We start from the raw sequence: 24,989 nt of genomic DNA, 5'->3' as shown, positions 1-24,989 counted from the left end.
ATTCTGACACTTATAACTGTGTGACAAAGCCAATTACTTAACTTCTCTCTGCTTCAGTTTTTCCACCCATAAGATGGGGAAAATGGTACTACTGCCTCAGAAGGATCATGTTATGTACTACTTTTTATAATCAGGGCAAAAAAATGTAGCTGGCCATTCAGCAGCAAGATTCCTTTCACCTGTATGAAAAGTATGCAGCCTCTCAGATTGCAAGAGGGATGTCTGACTGCCTGTTTAGGCCTGACATTCCCTGAGGGGTTCCGGATTGTGAGAGGACACATGCCAGGCTGAGGGAACCCCCCAACCCATGCATGAATTTCGTGCACCAAGCCTCTAGTTGCATTATAATGAAGGAAGAAATATTTGATGAATTAAGTAAGTATTATCATTAATCTCAGTCTTACCATTAATTTTTTTTTAGTGTGTACTGTGGCCTACCATTGTACTACCAGCTAATTAGGGATGAGTGGGGCAAAAAATTAGAACAAGATATGATCCTAATCTCAAAATTTTTACTGTTTATATGCATGTACATACTAATACATAAATTCCAGTGCCATTTCATACCTTTTTGTAGATAGTTCTACATACTTTATCTTAAGTCCCACAGAAATTGTGCAGTAATCATAATTATCTTGTTTCCAGTTGAATTCATAGAATTTACGAGATTCATCATATGGATAGTAAATGCAGAGTTAATGATATATCTGAGTTATTTGACCTTTAGTCTAATATGCTTTTTTATTTTATCATAATACTCTCGAACACACACACACATATGTTTAGGTAAAAAGAAACTAATGTTTTAATGTAAAGATAGCAACACATTTTTATTAGGAGGAGTTTACTGCTTTCAAGTGCGGATGAATACAAAATGAATCTTAAGGAATACATCTGGAAGCTTTATTTAGACAAGCACTTGATGAATGTGATACAATTAAAGGATGTTTATGTTTATGTGGTATATATTCACAAACTTTTAAAGTCCCTGAATACTTGGTGGTTCCTGGTTGAAAGCTGATTTTTACATGGCTTACAGTCTTTTAAACTGAAAAGATATCACATCATATTAATGGACTATACAGATATACTAGTACTAACAAGTAAAACAAAAATAATAATTTAAAATCTTAAGGACTTTCTCATCTCAAATGTCTAACTTCTGGTATTTTGAGAAAATAAATATCTACTGCTTACAACACCCCCAGAGTGATATGTTACATCAGCCCAAATGAATGGATACAGCTCCTTAGGGCACACTTAGGTGCCCTTGGTGGCACTGCCAGAGTGGCACCTAAATTAAATTACATCAAGGTCCAATAGTATTAAAAGGGTGCTTCATTATGGCAGAGTCCCTCCTTATGAAATGTTATGAGTATGAGTAAAGCCACAGCTATTGACATTACAGGTCCCAATGGTATGTACTTTGAGATGACAAATTGCAGAGAAATAGATAGAATAGCTTAACCTCATATCTTTCCTTTCTGTGTATAAACAATGCTATCAAATGTGATGATGTGTAAAGTTTGGAGAAGATCTTAATGACAGTTGAGCTGACTGCTGCTTAGGATATCTGGGCCACATCATTAAAACAAAACAAAAAAAATTTCAAAATGCAAAATAAAATCTTAAGGATGTTATTGCTGTGATGGAACTGAGTTCACTGAATCTAAATATTTTAGAAAAGGAGTGGGAATTTAATTGATCACTTAATTATTACAAGGAAAAAATATGCAGTCCAAGAAACAAAAATGCTAGCTTTTAAAATATCTACATATAGGACATTTAATTTCTTACTGAAATTTCAGAAATTAGAGTTCCACTCTGTTTTGGTGACTGCATTAAATAAAGTCCTCAAATTAAGTGTTTAGGTGGCTTCTCTGTACAAAATATATGGTGGTTCAGAATGTGTTCAGTATTTCTATAGAATACAGAATGAGTCAGCCTGGGAGTGGGGGCTTGGTAGTATGTCAGCTTTTTTTTTTTTTTTTTACTTTTTGAGTCACTTTATACTAATTGTGGATAATACTAAAAAGGAGAACTGTAGTAAGATATAGGATTTAATAGCAAGTTCCCATTGAGCTTTAAGTGAAATCCATCTTTTAAAACTGAGATATATTTCTAAAATGGTAAAATTTAAAAAATATTCTTAGAAATTATATTTACATTAAGTTGGGTTCAAGTGAGAATATTAGTGATATACATACAATATGAATATAAATAAAATATAAATATTAAATTGGTGGGCATATAGGGGCATTGGGAAACAATTGAATTCTATTTTTAACTAGCAATTTTTACAATAAGTATATGGTTAAGAATGAAACAATAAAAGCAATGCAGGTGCTAGTCCTTCAGAATGCAATACCTACTAAATAATATCTCTCATAGTGCATAGATAAGTGTTTAAGTCCTTTTGGGATCTCATGGCAAGCAAAGATAATTTAAATAATGGTAATTTTTCCTTTCTCATAAGACACATGAGATAGTATTCTAATTTTTTGGATAGGAAAACTTTGAAGAGGAATCAAGTAATCCACCCATGATTAGAGCTCGTGGAAGGAGATGATCTCCTATTTCCTATTGCAGTTTTCTGTTTCCTCTATCAGAGTAATAAATGTAAAAAAAAACACACACACAAACCTGTATCATTCCATCGCAAAAGGAAGACATCTGAAATCATTGAGCAGGTGCATTAAAATGAATATTCGAACAAGTGGAAAAGCACTCTATTGTTAATAATCCGTAACATCCTTTTCTGACTGCTTAATTTGATGACATATTAAAATAGACAATGCACTAAAAACTAAACAGAGCGTAAATAGTCACTAAGGAGTTTATTTGGGTTATTACCTGAGTACTCTTTTTTCTTTCAAACACCATATACATGTAAATAAATATATGTGAACTTTTGCACAGTAAATTGCTGCAGTGGAAACGGGAAAGGGAGGTAAAGAGAAAGTGCACCTAGAGAAAGCAGGTGTAATATTACACCTCCCCCCCCCCATTCCTTTTGACAGGCTTCTCCCCCGCCCCAATTCCGCCCACTTCACCCCTATACTCTCCCCTTCCTACTCCAAGACGGGCTGGCAGCCCTCATGGGAGTTCGGGGAGGAGGGAACCGAGGGGCCTAATTGGTGAAGTTTGGTCTGTTGGGCCAAACACAGGGCCCTCCTGATCATTTTTCACTGTAGTTGAGCTCTAGTGGTGCCTTTGCAGGGAAGGCGCCCTTGCAGTCCCGCCAGGGGAAGTGCCCCTTTGGGGGGTAGGGGTGAGGAAGGGGGGCGACTACAGAAACGCAGCCCTGCTCTCCACAGCCCTGCATCCTGAGGTTCAAGGTTGCACATGGGAGACCCCTCGGGCTGTAGGTCCTCACCAAAAAGAGCAGCACCGATGCCACACCAAGTGCTTGTAGAATTTTAAAGTAAACTTTAGTTTTTTTAAAAAACACGGTAAACCTTGGAGCAGTGGGAATTGGGGGAGGAAGGTCATTGCTAGAGAAAAGGACACGGGAGAAAAAGGTGCGGGACCGCGGAGGTGGGAGGCCCAGTGCAGGTGTTCAGCATTGGGTGAGAAGGCCCGGGAGCTCCAGAAAAGCTGCCAGAAGTTCCCAGAAACAACGTGGAACTTGAGTCAGATTGTGAAGATCAGAAATGAAGGCAGTGAGATCTTGACACCCACGATGAAATCCTGTCGCAAGGGAATTCTAATTTTCAATCCTCTTTTATACCATTAAACCTCTGTGTTTTGTTCCTAGGGTGACCAAGGCCTGTCTGGGTTAGTGGGCCCCCCTGGCGTGCAAGGTGAGAAGGTAAGATGCAGTTGTACTTTGACATAATTAGGTGTCCTGACTCCAGGAGCTCTTCAGTTCCTGGATCTCGTTTTGCAGTTGAGCCTAAAGCCAATGTTTTAAAGTTCTTTTCTCAGCAGTAGGAATTAGGATGCTGTCCTAATTCAGGAAAGTGGTGCCCGCAAAAGCCAGGGTTGTATGAAAAGGAAAATAAAACCCTTCCGTTAATGATGAGAACGTCACTGATAGAATATGGAAGATGTTTTAAAATTATATTAGGAAAGAACCTAATTCTGAAACTTTGAAGTCACTTTTTAAGTTTTATATATCCAAAGGAGTTACACTTGGTTATAGGTAATACATTTGGCTTTTTTTAAAAGGGGTTCTTATTTTATTAGGAAATAATAATCTGTGCCATGATATATATACAAATGTGAAGCCTGGTGGGAAGGGTGGAAGTGAGGATTGGGGATGGCTACTACAACACAGTAGTCGCACCCATATGACTAAGCTTTCTCTGAGGTTAAAAGAAATACTAGCACAGCTATGCTAATTATTTCATAAAATATGTTGTGTACATTTTCTTCTATATATTCAACTTGTTTCCTGCCTCTCCCCACCTCACCGCCCCCCATACATTGAGTTGTTGATTTTCTACAGGGAATAAGGAAGAAATAAAATTTCTTTCTAAGCTATTAAGAGCCCCGGGATATTGGAGGGCAGTATTTGACATTACATGGATGTCTAGATACATATAAACATTAGCCGTGCTGGTGTTTTAGTGTGTCATATTTCTTCCCTCTTGGGAGATTTAGGTTGGAGGTGATAGTTAGGCTCTGGTTACTTGGCTCAAATTCCATCTGCTATTTTCTGGTTCCCATAAACCTTGGGTAGGTTGCCTAACCTCTCTAAGCTTTAGTTGCCTCATCTTTAAGATTTGAAGATGATACTACCCACTTCATAGGGAGTTCTTAAGAACACGGAATGAGATAATCCATCCACTATACTGCCAGACAAATAGCAAGCCCTTAATAAATGTTAACCATCAGCTATTTATCTGGTTTTGGAAAGGATCCTGACCTTGTTTGCTTTCCTTCAAAACCCTTGCTAAGGGCTGAATTGTTAAATGATGAAAAAGGTTGTGATCTCATGGAGTAGTTTTCCTCCCATGACCACACCACACCATTATTCTTATGGTCCTCAGACTAGTCTTCATCCTAGATGGTACTTAGAATCTGATAGCTCCTTTGAGGTTGTTGGTTTCTCCCAAGGAGATATGAAACTGCAGAGTGATCATTTCTAACAGAATTGGTCATGATATACAGTCATGAATTTGCTTGATTAATGCTACTTAGCATACCTCTGACCACTAAGGATACCTCTGAGGAAATTGTACTGATGAAGGGCATCAAACAAAGAAAATCTCTTAATACAGGAATTACCTTAATTGTTTATTTGATATTAAGTATAGTTATTTCACCCTAAATAATAACTGCATATGAGAGAAAAACAAACTATTTATTAGTTTCTGAGGTTAGATTATGCCTATGGCTGATGAAATGAGCAATCCAGAAAGAAAAATACTAAGTAAAAGTTGAGTGATTATTATGTAGAAGAGGATATAAGGAAATATTATGTATAGAGAAAGTTTTAAAAGACTAATGTTATCCATTAGAGAAGATTATCATTTGAAACTTGAAATTGTATTCACTTAAAGCAGAATATGTTAGCCTCCAAAGCCCTCTGCACATAATATATGGATCTCATCCCATCAGTATTTTAAAACATTAAGAATTTTTTTTACTCTGTGTAAATCTAGTAAAATGAAATAGCATTAATTTAAACAAACTGGGGGGAAAGGGTGCATCTTTCACAGACTCCTTTTTCTGCAATATGATTTTTAAAACTTGTAAAATCTGGGCTTTTATTGTTAACTAATAAAAATAGATCCTATAGAAATCAGGGATATTGTTGTATTATCAATTATCAGCTGTAGCTGAATTTTCTCTAGGGAAGATTTAGTTGAAGGTACTTAGAAACTAAATTACTTTCTGGTAAATGAAACATCCATGGTTTACTATGATTTGAAAGTCATTTAGAACAGTTGAAATATTTGAGATGATTTTGTAGCTTTTTCTGAGAATGTTTTCTCCTTTTTCAGAGGGTCTATAGTGGGAACTATATACAGATTTTTTTTTAAAAAAAAGTATTGCCAGCAAAAGGACATAAGGACTCAATCTAAGCCTAAGCTCATTTTCCACTCTGATTTTCCACATAAGCAGGCTTGGAATAAGTTTTTATCACAGTCTATGTGCATATCTTACTTTAATAGGAATGTACAATAGAAATACATTCAAAATGAGCTTGATAGACTGTTCCTATCCTTTATGTGAAAAGGGAAATGATTATTGGGTAGAATGTTTAGGCAAATTATTAGCTGTTTGTGGAATTTACTAATTTTGATTCATTTTTGAACTACCAAGGTCACACTCAGATTTACTTCCTGCAAACAGGATCTATGCTAGAATCCAGCATAACAGTTCATATTCGCTATAACCTAGGGACTCCTATTCTTTCATCATTTCAGTTCTAACCCTAAAATGGTAGATGAATTCTAAAGTAAAGATAAGAAGTTAAGTTATTCATGTTGTGAGATATCTCTGATAAGCCCAGGGAGTTTAAGAGAATTGCTCAGAGTCACTCAGAGTTATGGAAAGATTAAGAGATAAAACTTACTGATACTGAATTCATTGTGCATTTAACTGTTCTGTTCATATTATAAGAGATGAATAAGGTACTTGGGTTTTGATTAGTATAAAGTTTCTTACATCTTTTTATTCATTAAACCATTTTATGAATTATTATAACTATGACTACTAACATTAATAGTTGCTATAAAATTTTGTGCAGTGTTCCAGCCTCTCTGCAGCTCTTTGAGATTGATACTATGTTCAGTATGTTATAAATAAGTGGAGTATAAAAGAGTTAAATAACTTATCCAAGGCCACACAACTATTAATTAGTACAGTTAAGACTCAGATCCAGGCCTATTTGACACATGGCTGTGCTGTTAATAACTTGGAGTAAAGTTTCCCCATTAATTAATTAGTTCATTAAGCCAATTTTTGTTAGATGTATATTTCAGTATTCTGACCATCTCAAGAATGTATGCAAGAGGAAGTAATTTTTTTTTTCATGAAAGCTAAGGGAACAAATATAGTTTTGGATGACAGATAATAATGACTTCATTATTCCTTTTCTCTGGGAAAGGAATAATTCTTCTAATATAAACCATACTCAAGTAATATTTAAAATGACTACAAGAAAGTCATGTAGATAACACTGACAACTCTTGAAAACTGTTGAGATAAAGAAAAGATTAATGTGAAAAATGTTTTGAAAACTAGAATTAATATTGAGTCAGAAATAACAAAGCAGATAAATCAGAAGCAATATTTTCTTTCACTCTTCAATAGATTTTTTTGGTTTGCTGTTTTCTTTTCCCCCTTTTATCTCTCTCTCCTGGACTTTTAAAAAAATAATTATTAACATCTTTAACAAGCAATGTGCTTCTCCAGATTGACATGCTATGTTGTCTCAATTTACCTACCTTCATATAACTCTTATTTTCCTAGGAACTGAAGTATGTTTCACTTCCCACTAAGTGTCTCAATTTGTGCCAAAAAGCAGATAGTTTGATCCAGAGTGCATGTTGAATTGGATGGAAAACAAAAGTCAGAATTCTGAGTTTGGACTCCAGATGGATTTTAAACTGGTTTTTAATATAGCTGATCAGTTGCTATATTAATATTGAAAGTCTGCTATTTAAAAGTGTAAGAACATTAACAGTGCTTTCAGTTGGAGCAATTTTTTTTGATCGGGAGATAAGCCAGATGGGAGAAGTTAAGCATATCTTAGCATGAAGGTATAACTCAGAGCAGTTGTGAAATAATGCACACATTTTTAAAACATATTTTTATAAATAATGAATGGCAGTAATTTTCTGCATATCAAAAATACTGGCTACTATGGTTTTAGTAATAATTATAAATAGTGTGAATTCTTATTCTGTTTTGGTGGAAATATTTCAATTATTTTAGAAAGTATTTCCATTACATAGGAAGTGCACAATCTATACTAATAAAAGGGTAATATTCTAATTAGACCAGGAGACCTTCCGGGAGACTTTCCAGGACACCTTCCAGACATCCTTCCGGACAAAGCCATGGTGGCGGGGCTGAGGCAGAGGTGGTTAGGAGTGAGCAGGCTGGTGGGGGTGGGGCAGTTGGGGGTGAGCAGGCAGGCAGGTGAGCGGTTAGGAGCCAGTGGTCCCCGATTGCGAGAGGGTGCAGGCCAGACTGAGGGACAACCCACCACCGTGTGCACAAATTTCATGCACTGGGCCACTAGGATCTTTATAAAGTTGAAAAGGAAAACATCATGTGGAATGTACTGTGATTTATCAGTCACTCCAAAACTGTGCAGCTTTTCCTAATCTGTCTAAAGTAAGGACAGCATGAAGGAGCTACATTAGTAGTGAGTGTTGATGACAACAGCAATAAAAGTATATCAGGATTAGAATAAAATCAGTGCCTGTAGAGAGAAATAAGAAGAATTCTATTTTTTTGTAGTTAATTGTGTAGATGGTCCTCTCACCTGCCCATTATCCCTGTAAAAATCTGCAGAGCTGTGTTTCATTTGGGGCTGGTTCCCGGTCTAAGTGCAGGACTGACAGGTCATACAAATGCTGCTGCTGAGGGGCTATGCTGTCACCACGGTGACCATCTTCTCTGCAAGCTCTCTTTCCCACTAATGACAGGGGAAGCTGAGAACAAGGCAGCACAGTACTGAACTCCCCACAGGAAAGCCAGTGGTTGCCAAAGTGGTGGAACTTGTGGGACTTTGAAAACTTCCCCGTGTCCAAAGATATTTCCCTTAGTCTGGCTCTGATGATTGACATTCTAACATTAACGATAAATGCATTTGGCTAAAAGTCTCTTAGTTTCCAGAAGTTCTTTAAAAATTTTCCATGTCCTCAGAAAATGCTGTCATCTGTCATGTAGCACCATTCTGAGGATTAGTTTATTATACTGTGTTTCTCTGTGAGCCCTCCCTGACAAAGACAGTAAAAGCTGATGGGACCCAAGTACTGATGAAAGGGGGTTAGTGGGTCAGGAGGGTGAGGAGCTGGGGACAAAGGTTGGCAGCAGTCTGTTTTGTGCATGAGGGAAATATGTGCCAAGAGAGAAGGAGGTGTGTGAAATAGAGAGGTTTATATTATATTCATTCTATGTCTCCTCAAACTCTGCAGTTATTTGGGATCATTCTTCTATTTAATTTTATGAACAAATATATAATTAAACTCCTTATTCTTATGAATTTAGGAAAGTCATTGCTTTGCCCCAAGAAGTGCTTCCATTACCATGGTTGTTGATTTTTATTTCATTCTGAATTCTTGCTTAGAGTGTCTTTTTTAGTCAGCTATGGCCATCTTATCACAATTTCTCAATGTTGCCATAGCTTTCCCTGGTTATTTTGGCCAAAACATGGTGACAGGCCTTTCTCTGTATTCCTCAAGGCATTGCTGATAGGAGTCCTGCAGTTTATGACAAACTTAACAGATACCTAATCTGTTAACTAATGTTATTACATTAAAGAAAAAGAACATTTAATATTGGCTTTCAGACAGCAGTGCAGTAGCGGCAGCTTAAAGGACATATATGAGTGATTTCAAAGTCCTGAAGTGCAGCCCTGGCCGGGTGTTTCACTTGGTTTGAGGGTCGACCCATACACCAAAAGGTTGTGTCTTCGATTCCCAGTCAGGGCACATACATAGGTTGCAGGTTTGATCCCCGGTTGGGGTGCTTATGGGAGGCAGATGTTAAAATAAGTATTAAAATTAAAGTATCTATATTAAAATTAGATTCTAAGTCCCAATTATTATTGGCATTCTTGGTAAGACAACTTTCCATCACAACAAAAACTGAGACAATTCTATAATTTATTGCAATGGGTTTTTAATCTGTTCTAAAGCAGAATTTGTAAATTTTCCTATCGGCTTTTCTCAATATTTCATTAGAAAAACATCATATGTTGCTAGTTATGGGAAACTCTTGGTTGTTCTTCCTATGTTAGTATAGAGAACAGTAACTCAAATAATATTTTCAAAAGACTACAATATAAACTACTTTTTTCAAATAGTATGGCAGATTCCTAGATTGGCGCTTTGCCAAAGCTTGCAGTTTTACCAATAACTTATTCCCTTTGATTTTTAAAACTTTATAGTCTAGTGTTTAAATAGAAATAAATGAGTTATATAATCACAAATTTAGGGAATAAATGGAGGCCCTTAAACAATAGTGGTGCTAATTCCAGTATATTACAGATGTAATAATATTACACTAAAAGTAACAAAAGGATACTCTTTCTCTTGTCACCTTTCAACATTAAGAGAATTGAGATATCATATTAAATACTTAGAATTTATTTTTCAACCAAGTAACCCTTCCTTTCTCCCTCCCTCCCTTCCCTCTTTCCTTTCTTTCTTTCCTTCTTCTTTCCTTCTCTCTTTCTTTTTTAAAAATTAAATTTAAGAAAAGAGAATCTGACTTATTCCCATTTGGATAAAACTCTTCATTTCCGGTGATCTTATAGGCTACTGACCAGACTTTGTATTGGCCTCCTTTGGATTAAGTGCCATCTGTTATGGCTGAGGTGGAGTAGGAGAGAGCTCATGAAGAAAATATCATGACTATTTGGTGCTGTTCCCTTACCGGAGTCTCTGGATGAGGAAGAATCCCTTCAAGGAATTGTGCATACAGAAGATAACATGGTTAACACGTCTAGTTCACTGTTATAAAGTGGCTACCACCACTGCATCCTGTTTCACCATGGGGTAGGGAGAGATGAAACTCTGGTCAAAAATCACATGGTAGCCAAAGAAAGAAAGAATTTGGCTAGACTCATGAGTTCATAGAAATAAAGCTAAGTACATGAATAAATAAACACATTTAAGAAATAAAAGGAAAAGGAAATAGGCTTATGGCGGAGAGTTTGTCTACCTTTGTGCCTCTTACCTGGCTCCTCATTCCTCATCTTCCTGACACTCTCCTAGGAGCTGTTAGCTCCCACCCTCCTAGAGATGCTTTCTCATTCCAGGGAGCTGTCTGAGGACATTTCTCATTTCCTGTTATGAAAAGTGAAAGCAGTTTAGCTTTTTGTATATTTTTATCTATAGAATCTTGTATAACATTTGGACAACTGAGAACAATATGTCTCATTTTGTAATTAGGCTGATCTTTAGTTATCTTAAAAAATGTACAAGCTCAGAGCAAAATTCAGTTAAACATTGGGTATATTAGATGCTATTGTTAAGTGTGTAGCTTTAATACTAGCATGACTCATGAAATATAACTCCTTTTATTAATGGCAAACAGCACCAGATGTTAGACTGTGGTCCTTGAGTTTGGCTAAGAAAGATTCAGAGCCAAGAACTCAAATATAACCAAAAGTTTATTTTAAAAGTCACGAAGGTAGAAGAAGTGAGCCAGCTGGGCTGTGTGGACTCAGGAAACAAGTTACAGAAGCAAAAGAAGGGCCCTTCTTTTGGAGAGGGAAAGGTAAAGAAAACAACGCTGGGGGAAGGAGAGAGGAAAAGGTGCAGGCATGCTCCAGAGAGTAAAGAAAGAAGGAAAGAAGGGAGTGGGAAAAGGCGTGGGCATGCTCAAGCACCCACATTGGGTCCTTTGTCTTAAGGGGTTTTATCTGCTTTCCAAAGGCAGGGATTTTAGGGGAGATCCCTTCTTTTGGAGAGGGAAAGGTAAAGAAAACAACGCTGGGGGAAGGAGAGAGGAAAAGGTGCAGGCATGCTCCAGAGAGTAAAGAAAGAAGGAAAGAAGGGAGTGGGAAAAGGCATGGGCATGCTCAAGCACCCACATTGGGTCCTTTGTCTTAAGGGGTTTTATCTGTTTTCCAAAGGCAGGGATTTTAGGGGAGAGATCAGGGGAGGATTTCAATAGAATATTCATCAGCTTTCCAGGTGTGTCCTTCAGGGTTGTGGTCTTTACTGATTAGTCAGCGCTGGGATAGAGGGTCATTAGTCATTGCATCTGGTCCTGATGTCAGCCACAGACATTGCTTCATCTGGTTTTGCTGCTCTTCTGGGCCTAGAGCTGAAATATAACTGTGGCCTAAATGTTATCTCTAGTTTGACCAAAACTCTGTATCTGTGGTCAACAGATCTGAGGCTTTGTTCTTCAGATTATTCGATTCCAGCCAGAACCTCATTGTCTTGAGGGCTTAATGCTTAAGGAAGTGGTCATGCCAGGGCTTGTATGGGAGTGGCATGAGGCTGTTCTCCAGCCCCCTTGTTCCTCCTCTAAGGGGTTCTACTACATGATTAGCACTACGGCAGGGGAGGGAAGGTCAGGGGAGGGTCTAAACCATGAGACAAGTGATATGAAAGGTCGGGGGGGTGTGGTGGCGGTGTCTAAACTGAATGACCAACAGTATGCTCAGTTTTGCCAGTTGCTAAGCAGCTGGGGCTTTCTGCTCTGGTTACTCTGTACCTGGCCCATCCTTCCTACTCTGCTCACGTCTGTCTAACTGCCTACTGTATCACTTTTGCTGATTTGTCTTGGTGGTCTATAGTGTTTGAAAATATTAATAAGAATGAGGACAGCCTGCATTCAGACAACTATAGCATATAAAGTAAATAGAAGGGCAGGTTACTCAATTATTTTTTTAAAATATATGTTTTTATTGATTTTAGAAAGAGGAAGGGAAAGGGAGAGAGAAATAGAAACATAAATGATGAGAGAATCATTGATCGCTGCTTCCTGCACACCCCCTACTGGGGATCAAGCCCACAACCCCGGTTTTCTTTCTGGTGCATGGACACTCAACCAACTGAGTCACACCAGCCGTGCACACCCCCTACTGGGGATCGAGCCCACAACCCCGGTTTTCTTTCTGGTGCATGGGCAGACACTCAACCAACTGAGTCACACCAGCCAGGCTCAATTCTTGATACATCTAACTAGCAAAACAACATGATTTCACCTTACCATCATGATTGGTAAAATCATTTAATTTCTCCAGATTCAGTTTTCTTATCTGTAGAAATGGGAAAAAAATACCTACTTCATAAATTGCTATAGAATTATCTGAAGCATTTGGAAGTAGTTGGCACAACGTCTGGCATATATTAGCTCAATGAAATTCCTTTGTATCTTCCTCCACCTCCACCCCCTTTACCCTTTCTCACTGCCACTTCTCTGACCTCTATCTAATGGCCTAATCAAAGAAGTGCTCCCAGATGATAGGCCTTTTCCTTTGTCCTCTTCTTTCATAATTATGTTACTTCCTTGTTAAGAATATGCTTACATGTAACTTATACATAACACAAAGTCTTTGTCTTTAAATTTGTTTTCTTACTTTTTCCAGTCTTCTCTCTAGTTCCCAAGAGGCTTCTCTACTTAAACATTTTACTTTTAAGTTTAACATCTCAAAAGCTGCTTAAATCATTTTCTTATTTTTCAAATAGACTCTTCTAATTTCCCCATTGTCTAACCAAAGCATAATTTCCTTCTCTAATTCATTAATTCAAGTTGATATGCCTTCAGTGATTAGTCCTGAATAACTCTATTCATTCCATTACTTTATATCTGAAACTTTAAAAATTTATCTTCAGTTTGCAGTATATTAATTCAAAGTTTTTGATACTTTTAAACTATAATTTATTTCAGGTTTTTGAGTTATAGTTTGCCTAAAATCTTAAGAGGTTCTTTAAAAAGGAACTTTATCCTGTTCTTTTATATACTTCGAAATCTGGGTGTAGATTGATTCACTGATTGTTGACTAGAGCTATACAAATAAGCTCCAAAGTATGTCTTTATTTCTTTCTTCCTGTCCTTTCTTTCTGCTTCCTTCATTTTGCTTACAGAAAAAAATCCTGAGGATATAGGATATTTGTGGAGAGCAGCTACAGCGTTTGGACAGGTTTAAGCCTTGGACTAATGAGAGGGCACCATCCTCTCGTGTGATTCACTGATTGTTGACTAGAGCTATACAAATAAGCTCCAAAGTATGTCTTTATTTCTTTCTTCCTGTCCTTTCTTTCTGCTTCCTTCATTTTGCTTACAGAAAAAAATCCTGAGGATATAGGATATTTGTGGAGAGCGGCTACAGCGTTTGGACAGGTTTAAGCCTCGGACTAATGAGAGGGCACCGTCCTCTCGTGCACGTGTAGGTCCCAGCTTGGAGGGCGAAGCCCTCCCAGCACGACTGTATAGCCAAAGGCTGTGGTTCTAAGCTTGACCTTATGGTTCGAACCTGTGGTCCCACGTGGCTGAGTGATGTAGGCTGCGGGAGGTGCAGCAAGTGCTGCCAAAACAAAGCTTGATGGAGTTCTCAGGTGGATGTAATTAAGTGATTTGAAACTGTGAGAACATTGTAAACATCTTGACCACGCCCCTGCTTTGCCTCATGGGATCTGACTATAAAATAAAGACTTGGCTTACAGGTTGTGTCACTGTCTCTCCATTTGAGAACAGTGTCCCACCTGGCCCCAGCTATATTCTCTTGTCTGTTTTCTTTAATCCTTCACCGCCCTTCTCAGGTTCACCACTGGCCATGCTGGATGCAGTTCAGATATTACCTATTTTTTTATCTTTGGGTAATAATGATAAGATTATACTTAATTTTGGTTCTATTATTTGGAATTTCTGCTACTAAGTTCATTTTTTAATTGAGGTATAATTGACATATAACATTTGTTATTAATTTCTTAGGCAGCTTTACAAAACCCCTTTTGATGAACTTGTGAACAGGCTCTTTCATTTGTCTTAGCTCATTCATGGAGTGTTATGACAATGGAATTAGATAAACTGTGTGGATGTGGGCCAGTTTTTTGATAATTACAAACAGATTATGTCTTAGGGCATTTTGTGTTAGCATCAATGAACTAGAACCAACTTTTGAAAAAGTTTAGCAAAATTTAACAAATCCGTTGCTGGATACCAGCCTTTTATAAAAGATGCTTCTCTTTATTCTATAGTTTGCTACCGTTTTAGTTGATAATAACAAATCATTCAAATAACACTCAAAGTGTTTAAGAATATGAATAAGAATTTATTTAATAAATATTTAAAACTTATTAAAACGATTAATTTTTTTAAGAAATAAATTAGTAAGGATTGCATTAATATTGATGAGGAATCTGTCAGTTGGGGTACAAGACAACCCAGAACCTGGGTTTAGTGGTTTGGCTTATATGGGTTTACTTTTCATAGCATGTTTTCACTTTTCCCCTTTCAGGGTCTCAAAGGATATCCAGGCCTCCCAGGACTCCGAGGTGAACAAGTGAGTACTTCCTTTGTAAAATGGTATCTTTCCCAGTGAGAAAGACACCCAGTAGAGAACTTCATTGAGAGATTTTCCCCCCATTTACTATTCCAATTTTCTAATTATTTTCCCTCTGTTTAGTATAAGAACAATTTTTAATTGATTATCTATTTTAATTTTGTTTTTTGCATAGTCCAGTCTGACTTCCAGTGCCTAATATCTTCCAGAGCAGCAGTTCTTAAACTTTTGTGGTTCACAAGCCCCTTTGAGAATCTCACAAATGCTATGAATCCTTTTCTCAGAAAATACACTTATCCATGTACTACATGCACACCCCCACGCTCATCCATGCTCATACACATACACCCACACACACGCCCGACTTATTTCATACAATTTCAGGGACTTGTCCCTTCACTAACGTCAATCCTTGCATGAGGGATGCAAATGAATTTTAATAACCTAAATCAGATGTCACATATGCTGCTGTCCATTACATACATAAGTACATATTTAAAAGTCAAAATACTGTTGTTTTGGAATTACAGTATCTAGTTTTTAATTATGCCTTCTCTCTCCCACCAGAAAATATTATATCATTACGTCATTTAAAACTGTCCTATTTCTTGTTTTCAATACAGTGTGTAGTAGCCCAGTGACAAGGGTAGGAGATTAGAAACCAACTAGGGTGGCAGGTACTATTATTGGAGATCCAGCAGAGGGCCTCAGGAAGCCCTAAAGCAGTGGTTCTCAACCTTCCTAATGCCGCGACCCTTTAATACAGCTCCTCATGTTGTGGTGACCCCCAACCATAAAATTATTTTCGTTGCTACTTCATAACTGTAACTTTGCTACTGTTATGAATCGTAATGTAAATATCTGATATGCAGGATGTATTTTCATTGTTACAAACTGAACATAATTAAAGCATAGTGATTCATCACAAAAACAATATGTAATTATATATGTGTTTTCCGATGGTCTTAGGTGACCCCTGTGAAAGGGTCGTTCGACCCCCAAAGGGGTCACGACCCACAGGTTGAGAACCGCTTCCCTAAAGGGAGCTCAAGAAAGAAATGTGATGGGGACTGTCACTTGAGAAAAAGATATAAATGAAGATACAAAGGCAACTTTCTATTCCATATGTGTTAAGTGGGACAGTACACAATATTCAGTCCCTGAAGCACAATTTTCCAAGATTACTAGTTACTAGACATGGCAAGCAAAACATAACACATTTCAGTTTCCAAAAGATTAAACAATTACTGGAAATCATTTTAATTTTTATGGGTAAAAATCACAAGGGTGGGAGGAAATATGGAGGGGAAAAAATCCCCAGAATACTGCTTTGGCAGAAATGTGTGTATCTCAATGAAGAAAACCTAATATTTCACAAGAAAATGAAAAATTGATCTTGTGTCAGTACTGGCCAGTTCTCTCATAGCTTCTTTATAACCTAGTTCTGTTTGTGTGCATATTATTGTTCTGCGAGTGTTATGCTTTTAAAAAGAGTCTAAAATCACTTGTAAAGGTTGGAAAATGTATTTGGAGTCAGTTCTTACTTTCTATTCTAATTATTTCCAGAAATAAAGGCAAAATTTGATAATTGTGAGGAACAACTAAAATCATGTTGCATTTTAACTATGAACATGCTGCAGTCATTAAGCAGAGCATAACTAATTTGCTGGGAGATATTCATTTATGGAAAATTTATAAGTATCTATAAATTGGTCAGAAAACATTTGGAAAAGTATTTATATAATCTGTGCAAGCTCTAGTAATAAGAGCTGTCATTTATTGAGTTTTCATTAGTGGCCAAACTGTACTACCTGTCAACGACAATTTGTAGTAGTATAGTGATTTATTGAATATTTCCATATGTTAACTAATGTAATGTTCAGCATCACTAAGAATTATGGCAGTTACCTCCACTTTTAAATATATCCCTACACTTTATTCTGTTTTATCCACACAATAATCCTGTGACCTAGAGATGCACTAAGATGCAGGGAGGATCCACGGTGGTAGTGCTGGGACTCTCCATGGAGTCTGACCGACTCAGAGCATGTGCCTTAATGCTCAGGGCAAGAAGTGGGATTGGGGCAGGCTTCTTATTCCTAATTACCCCCCTGAGGCTATAAGGTATTATTTTATGCCTAAATTCCTCCATTCAATCTAAAGATTTAAGTAAGCCATTAAAAACAACAACATTTTTTTAAGTGCAAAGTGAATTGAGTTGTAGTGTTCGTTTTGAGTTTCTTTGGAGCTCCTGTGGTTGCGCAGTGATTTTAGGGTACGGTTGACTTAGCATGTATTTGTGCCATGTAAGACCAAGTTGAAGGCTTACTTGTTTACTTTATTTGCTGCTATTCCCGTACAGAGGAACTTAGCCATTGAGTGGAGTTGTTTTTTGTTTTTTTCTCTGTACAGCTGGAATGTGTTAGCTCTCTGCATGTAACTTTAACACATTCTATGAAAATCCATTCAAAATCAGATTTCACTTATGTCTTATAGCAGATTGCTTTTAACTGGGGTCAGTTAACCTGGTTAGGCTAGGAAAGGAATGAAAGAGATGGTGGGAAGTTGGCATTAGTCAGATAGTGACCTACAGAATAAAAACAGCATTTTTAATTTGTTTCACTCATTTCTATTGGCAGACCTAAATATAAGGTTTTATATGGGGCATAAACAAGCAGTTGTAAATAGACTGGAACAAATCTCTTAATTAGAGGGCTTTCCTTATAGTACTATTGGAAGTTATTTGCACTTCAAACCTATACTAGAAAGACACCCTTGAATGGTGGTCTTTGGAATTATATTTACTGATTTAAATCCTAACTTTTTACTTACTAGCTAAATGACTTCCCATTGGTGAGAAACACTTTATGTCTTATTTTTTTCATCTGTAAAATAGGGATAATAATATTTATCCTTATAGGGTTTGAGCAGATTAGGTAAATATATATATATATATTACTCGAAATATATAGTTCCTGGCATATGATAGGTACTCAATAAATGTTATAGAAATAAAATACCATGTATTATATGTAATATTAATAAGGTAATATCTAGTACATAAATATGGTTTCTAAAATACATAGGATATAATCTTTTCACTTGTAGACAAGAATTTTATTCTATAATTGTCAGAAGACCACTGTTTATTCATATTCTGTTAAATTGTCTGTTGTCATGTGTATATATATATATGTATATACATATCCTATATAATAAAACCCTAATATGCAAATTGACCTAATAGTGGAATGACTGGTTGCTATGACACGCACTGACGACCGGGGGCAGACGCTCAAATAAGAGCTACCCCCTGGTGGTCAGTGCGCTCCCACAAGGAGAGTGCCACTCAACCAGAAGCCGAACTCATGGCTGGTGAGTACAGTGGCGGTGGCGGGAGCCTCTCCCGCCTCCACTGCAGGCGGGCTGTAAGAAGTGAGGGGTCCCAAACTGCGACAGGGCTCAGGCAGGGCTGAGGGACCCCCCCCCTCCAGTGCACAAATGTCGTATACATACATAATCTGTATGTATATATGCATGTATTTATGTGTGTGGGTTTATACACATACCAAAACTTGTATCTGGGTTCACATTCAGGTTCTGCTACTTACTGTGGCATCTTGGGTAAGTTTCACAGCTTCCCTGTATGCTAGTTTTTTCATTGTAGAATGGAAATAGTATCTCTAAAGTACTTGGTATGGTGATTGCACATAAAAAAGTGCTTGGTAAATCATAATTGTTGGAGCAAGGTAAGGAAGGGAGAGAGGAGGGAATAAAATGAGACAGAATAAAATTGAGAAATGGATTCTTAGAGAAATTGAAAGAAAGATATATTGGAAGCCTACATGTCTAATAGAATGGGAGGGCAAACCTTTCAACTGTGATTTTCTATTCTTTGTGTTTTCTTTGGTCTTTTCTTTCTCTAGAGTTTTCGAGCTTCCGGAGTTTTATAGTGTTTCTATACTTAAAATAGAGGTAACTTCTATTTCAGGGCAAATGGGCAAAGGGCTAGTGTCTTTCATTATCTATTTTGCAAACAGCAAGCAAGAAATGAATTTTACATGATAAATGAGGAATCTGAATTTTACTCTTGCTGTCATCATATGAGGTAAAGGCAACTCAACACGCATTCTTCTGGCATTTCCTTGTTTCAAGAATTATTTGGTAGCCATAAACTCTGAATAAACTGATGAATGAATGAATGAATGAATGATGTATAAGTGAAAGAAAGTAAAAACAAGAATACGTTGACATTAGGAAAGTTGAAAAGGTTGGTGTTGAAATTCACACTTATTTAGTCTTGTGGGGCTTATGCTCAGACAGTTAAGATGAGTTCCCTTTTCATTTTGTTGATGGTTTCTTTTGCTGTGCAAAAGCTTTTTAGTTAGATATAGTCCCATTTGTTTATTTTTTCCTTTGTTTCTCTTGCCCAAGGAGATATATCGGGGTTATATGTGAACCCAAAAATATTACTACGAGAGATGTCTTAGATTTTATTGCCTATGACTGAGACAAGAAGGAATTCAATTTAAAAAGATAGTGGTTATTAAGAAATGTACCAACTCTTTCTCTATAATAAATGTCTTCTTTATTTATGTAGTACTGGATTTTTCCATCCTTCACTTATTATTATTAATGTGCAGTGTCTCATTTAGGTCCCTAATCTAACAGTTTTATTTATTTTTATTTAGCAATTTGGGCTCATTTTTATTTCAAACAGGTGATTTCAATCAGCATTTTTATAAGGAAAAATTTCTTTCCAAATTTGGGTATTATGAATGCATCACGTTTGTTCCCTTGGGCTTCTTTTGACTTTGTTGTGCTTTATTTTTCATTTCAGGGAATTCCAGGATTCACTGGAAATATTGGTTCACCTGGTTACCCTGGCAGGCAGGTGAGGTAACTATACTTATACTTCTCCTTTCTTGTTTGTCTTTATTAACATATTGTATGTTCTGATTTTGAGAATTAATGTTCAAATGATAATTGGTTTATTTTTTTAAATAATGAATTAATCAGAGCAAAATAATGTCAAAATCAAAACTGTAAAAATCCATCAAAAATTTAACTACAGAAAGTATTGTTAAAATGGGAGTGGGGTTTTAAGGCTGTTTGATGTGATATACTTTCAAAATTAAAATGCTCAAGGGTCTAATAAGATCTTAAAATAGCCCAGCTGCTGATTTTGCAATACTGCCACTGATGAAAATGAAGTAATAGTAAGAGTTAAGACTCTTCTGTATAATAAACATCATTTTTAAATAACGCAGTTATAAAAGCTTGGGATAATGTTGGCAGTGCTATATATGCCACTACCAAATACTTTTATCTGAACTAAATTTAATCTCTGTATACTGTTTTAAAATGCAGTCTAATCATTTTATATTTATTTTCCTCTAATTTCTTACTTTGTTACTTCATGTAGACTAATAGTGGAAAACATTTTCTTTCCTAGGTTTTTATGAATTGATTACTGACTCTTAAAATTAATTATTCATTCATTAATTATACACTTATCATAGCTTTTTTATTATCAAGAATGAGAGAAATAAAACTGCCAAAAATAATCAATTAACAAAATTTCATTTTTTCAGGCTTTAAAAGTACATGGAAGGTATTGCATATTAGAGTCTTACCACCAAGTGATGATTTATGTCATATGAAGAATATAAAATAAACTGGAAATACTCAAATATATGGACATTGAAGTTAAATATTTATTTATTTTTTAAAATTATAGGAATATATTTTAGATAAGCTAATTACAAGTGTTTTAAAAGAACATAGTTTTCCAATGAGAATAATTTAATGAAAAAATATTTATTTTTTATCTGATGTGTTAATTTACTTTATTTAGATACCTAAAATATATTTTTATATAGATTATATACAGTGCCTCTTTTGGTTCTGAAATTATAAAATTCCTTGAACATATATAGTCTGCATTAAGCATACAGAGTTTTATAATTGTGAAAATGACACCTCTTTATATGTCCTTCTTATTAATCTGTTTATAAACAACTCTAAAAAGTACTGCAGTCTGATGATGATATCTTTTATTCACACTAGGGTCTAGCTGGCCCAGAAGGTAATCTGGGTCCTAAAGGTGTACGAGTAAGTTACTATTTTCCTCTTTTTGTTAAGTATGCATGCATAATAGTAGAATGAAATATATAAAATACTTATCATTTTCACCCATTTTTTAGGAACTTTGAATGTAATGCAAGTTTAGCCTGAAAAGAATTATACTTGTTCAATAGATATTTTTTTTCTGTTAAGGCCACAGAAAGTAGTCTTATAGTAATAGGTTTTATATCATTTGTTGATAACTCTTACCTCATTTACATTATTTTGATAGCTCCTAAAAAAATACCTGGTGTGTTAGAATATGCTCTATAAACAGTTGTATTATTATTTATATGTAAGCATATATAGAGCTAAGAAATCATGAAAATGAAGAGGCAAAGAAATTCATATTAGTTTAAGGCTGAGATAATATGACATAAAACTATCTGGAGTAGAGAAATATCTGCAAAGGAGGAAATAAACTTATCATATCAAGAACATATCACTGCTCTTCCAAACCATTAAAGGAGTTATTAGCCACTTTTAATCATTAAGGGAGTAAAAAGAATTACTGTCATATGTTATGTAATATACTATAAATTAACACCAAGCTGGTTCTAGGAAATATTAGTAAAAGTATACTAAAATTTTATTTTAGAAATTCTCCATTTTATAGTCAGTTGTTTTCCAGCATCTATATCTGTTGCTTATATTATTTAAAATACTTTTTTGAAATAAATGCATGAAGTATTTGAACTTTTAAAATTCTTAAACATTTTCAAATACTTTCATATGTATTTTCTTCTTTTATTTTGCTATCAATCATATAAAGTAGGAGAACAGGTATATTATCTCCATTTTATAATTTAGAAAATAGTAAGCCAAAGAATTTATGTGATTTGGCAAAGTTACGAACTAGAACCAAAATCTTCTCACCTTAGCTACTCTTTCTGCGTATCCTGCGCTATCTCTACCCTTGCATTAAGTGAAAATATATTGGGGAAAAGTCATGCATTTTTTTATTGGAAGCTATACTAAAAGCACATGTTGTCTTGAATTCAGGAAACAAGAAGAGATTAGAGTTTAAGAACATGGGCTTTGGAGTTAGGTCTGCTTTCTTTGTTTGTCTTTTCCCCTTAACTTCTCATTCCCTGGATTTATGACTTTAGATATCATTCACCCCTTCTGTTTCATTTTTTAAAAATCTTATTAAATGCTGATAATGAAACTTACCTTTCAGGTATTTACAAAAACTACCTGAGCTTAATATTCTTAAAGCACATTACCTACTGCCTGCCTGCCTGATCGCCCCTAACCCCTCTGCCTGCCTGCCTGATCGCCCCTAACCACCTCTGTGTGCCTGCCTGGTTGCCTCTAACTGTTCCCATACCAGCCTGATCACCCCTAACTGCTCCCCTTCTGGCCTGATTGCCCCTAACCGCCTCTGCCTCGCCCCACATCCTGGACTCAGGATTCCCTCCTCCAGCCAGTCACAGGCACCCGGGACCCAGTCTTCCCTCCCTCTGCCTGGCTGCAGGCACCCAGAACCCGGGCCAGCTTCACCTGGGCTGGCCACAGCCACAGGGCACCGTGGGCAGGTGGCTTTGCCTGGGCCACAGCTGCAGGCACCTGGGACCGCTGGGTGGGTAGCTTGTCCCTCTCCCAGGCCAGAGGTCCAGGAACAGCCACGGGTGCCTGGGACCGCAGGGCGGGCGGCTTATCCCTCTCCTGGGCCGCAGCCCCAGCTGCTGGCACCCAGGACTGTGGGGTGGGTGGCTTGTCCCTCTCCTGGACTGCAGCCCCAGCCTCTGGTGCCCAGGACCGTGGGGCGTGCAGCTTGTCCCTCTCCTGGGCCGCAGATGCAGGTGCAGCTGCTGGCGCCTGGGACCGTGGGGCAGGCAGCTTGTCCCTATCCTGGGCCGCAGCCTGGCTGGTTCCCATTCCTCTCTCACGAGCTCATTTGAGCCTGGCTGATCCCCATTCCTCTCTCCCTAGTGTTGAGTGTCTGAGCCGTTATGGCATGATGGCTTGAGGGTGTGAGAGCATGACGACCATTTGCATATTAGCTTTTCATTGTATAGAATTATTGAACTTGGGAGTTTCTTCTGTGCATGAGCTAATAACTCCAAGACATGTTATTTGGCACTATGTGCTTTTCTCTAACTGCATTTTCTCATCTTGCTTCAGTGATTCCTATAACTCTTTTAAGTTCTTCTTCATGTCATTTTTGTATTGTATTATACATCCTTTTGTTGTTGCTTCTCTCCCCCTCCCCACCCCCGCCCTTTAGTATTTAGAATTATTGTCTACGTTGTAACCATTTTTAAGTTGTACTTTTAGGTTTGGATGGCCAGCTTCATAAAAGGATTTTTTTAAAATAGAATACAAATATAATATTTTCTGATTGAGTAATTTTTAAAATGTTCTTTTGGAAGAGTGGGAAGAATCAGGAGAGTCATTTGTCTAGGTGTCACATTCACAAATGGTCTCAAATGTAGATTTAAAAAAATCTTTATTGTTGAAAGTATTACATACGTCCCCTTTTTTCTCCCTCTGACTGCTTCCAGCCTGCCCCTGCCCCATTGTCTGTGTCCATGGGTTATGCATATATCTATGCATACAAGTTCTTTGGTTAATCACTTCCTACCCACCCACCCTCACTCACCTTCAAATGTAGATTTTTGACATTAAGACAAAATATAGCTAAAAAGACCGAAATAACAAAATCACACTGAGAAGTTAAAGGGAATATTTTTTATTTAATTTGTGTCCTATTACTGGATTATGCCACATGTAATCCACTTTAAATTAATATTTTTATAAGTCATGATAACTGATCTTTGGACTGGTACTGTTATTTGATTACATTAATTGTTGTTAAGATGATTTCTTTTTAAATGTAAGTGTTTAAAGCAGACCATCATTTGTAACCCTCATTTGGCCTTCCTTTGAGTATAGTATGCTGGCTGCCTCATGAAAGGAGATGTGTGTAGGGCCACTCCTGATATCTTAGTTACCCTGCTGGTGACCAAAATAGCCTCCAACTGGATATACAACCTTCAGCCCCAAAAGCAAAAACTTATGTGTTGTTGTTATTTTTTGTTATTTGTTTCATTACATACTAAACTCTAGCTTAGTAGTGTTATTTTGAGAATGACTACAAATGCCTGTATGATTTCTTTGGTGGGTGTTCCTGACATTTTACAATTCTGTTAGAATCAGCATAACATTTATCAAGAAACTTTTATGAAATTACTATGTAGTTATTCACAGCACTGTTCCCTTTAAAGTCTTTAATGTAAAATATTGTGCTTGTACCCTAAACGGGCTATGTCGAGTAGAGGGCTGACTTTTCAGCTTCCGAGTTCTCAATGATTAGTTCGCCAATATGTGTACACCAGTTAGCATGTCTCTTTCTTTTATTTATAAGCAAAACTCCAGCTGTATATATTAAGACAAAAGTTAGTTGTTTTTAAACTTGAAACCATCTGTAGCTAATGATTCTGAACATACATGCAGCTTGTCATCATAATCCTAAATGTTTAGAATTAGAAATAATTTCAGATGCTTCATTTTAAAAGAAACCTTCCTCATCCTCTAGATCAGAGGTTCTCAACCTGTGGGTCGCGACCCCTTTGGGGGTGGAACAACCCTTTCACAGGGGTCGCCTAAGACCATCAGAAAACACATATATAATTACATATTGTTTTTGTGATTAATCACTATGCTTTAATTATGTTCAATTTGTAACAATGAAAGTACATCCTGCATA

At 36.7% G+C, this 24,989-nt stretch overlaps 1 protein-coding gene across 1 annotated transcript in view; it reads left to right on the top strand.

Moving 5' to 3' along the window:
• The window catches only part of LOC102250919 (collagen alpha-1(XXIV) chain), a 113,041-nt gene that overhangs the window by 50,809 nt on the left and 37,243 nt on the right, over positions 1–24,989 (top strand). The window contains exons 8-11 of the mRNA XM_014532756.1: positions 3,758–3,811; positions 15,107–15,151; positions 19,992–20,045; positions 21,221–21,265. Of these exons, the coding sequence (XP_014388242.1) occupies positions 3,758–3,811; positions 15,107–15,151; positions 19,992–20,045; positions 21,221–21,265 (198 nt within the window). The remainder of the gene's footprint in view (positions 1–3,757; positions 3,812–15,106; positions 15,152–19,991; positions 20,046–21,220; positions 21,266–24,989) is intronic.

Source organism: Myotis brandtii, unplaced genomic scaffold (genome assembly GCF_000412655.1).
Source record: "Myotis brandtii unplaced genomic scaffold, ASM41265v1 scaffold909, whole genome shotgun sequence".
NCBI lineage: Eukaryota > Metazoa > Chordata > Mammalia > Chiroptera > Vespertilionidae > Myotis > Myotis brandtii.
The sequence above is the reverse complement of the archived record's forward strand: the minus strand, read 5'-3'. Positions and strand labels throughout refer to the sequence as shown.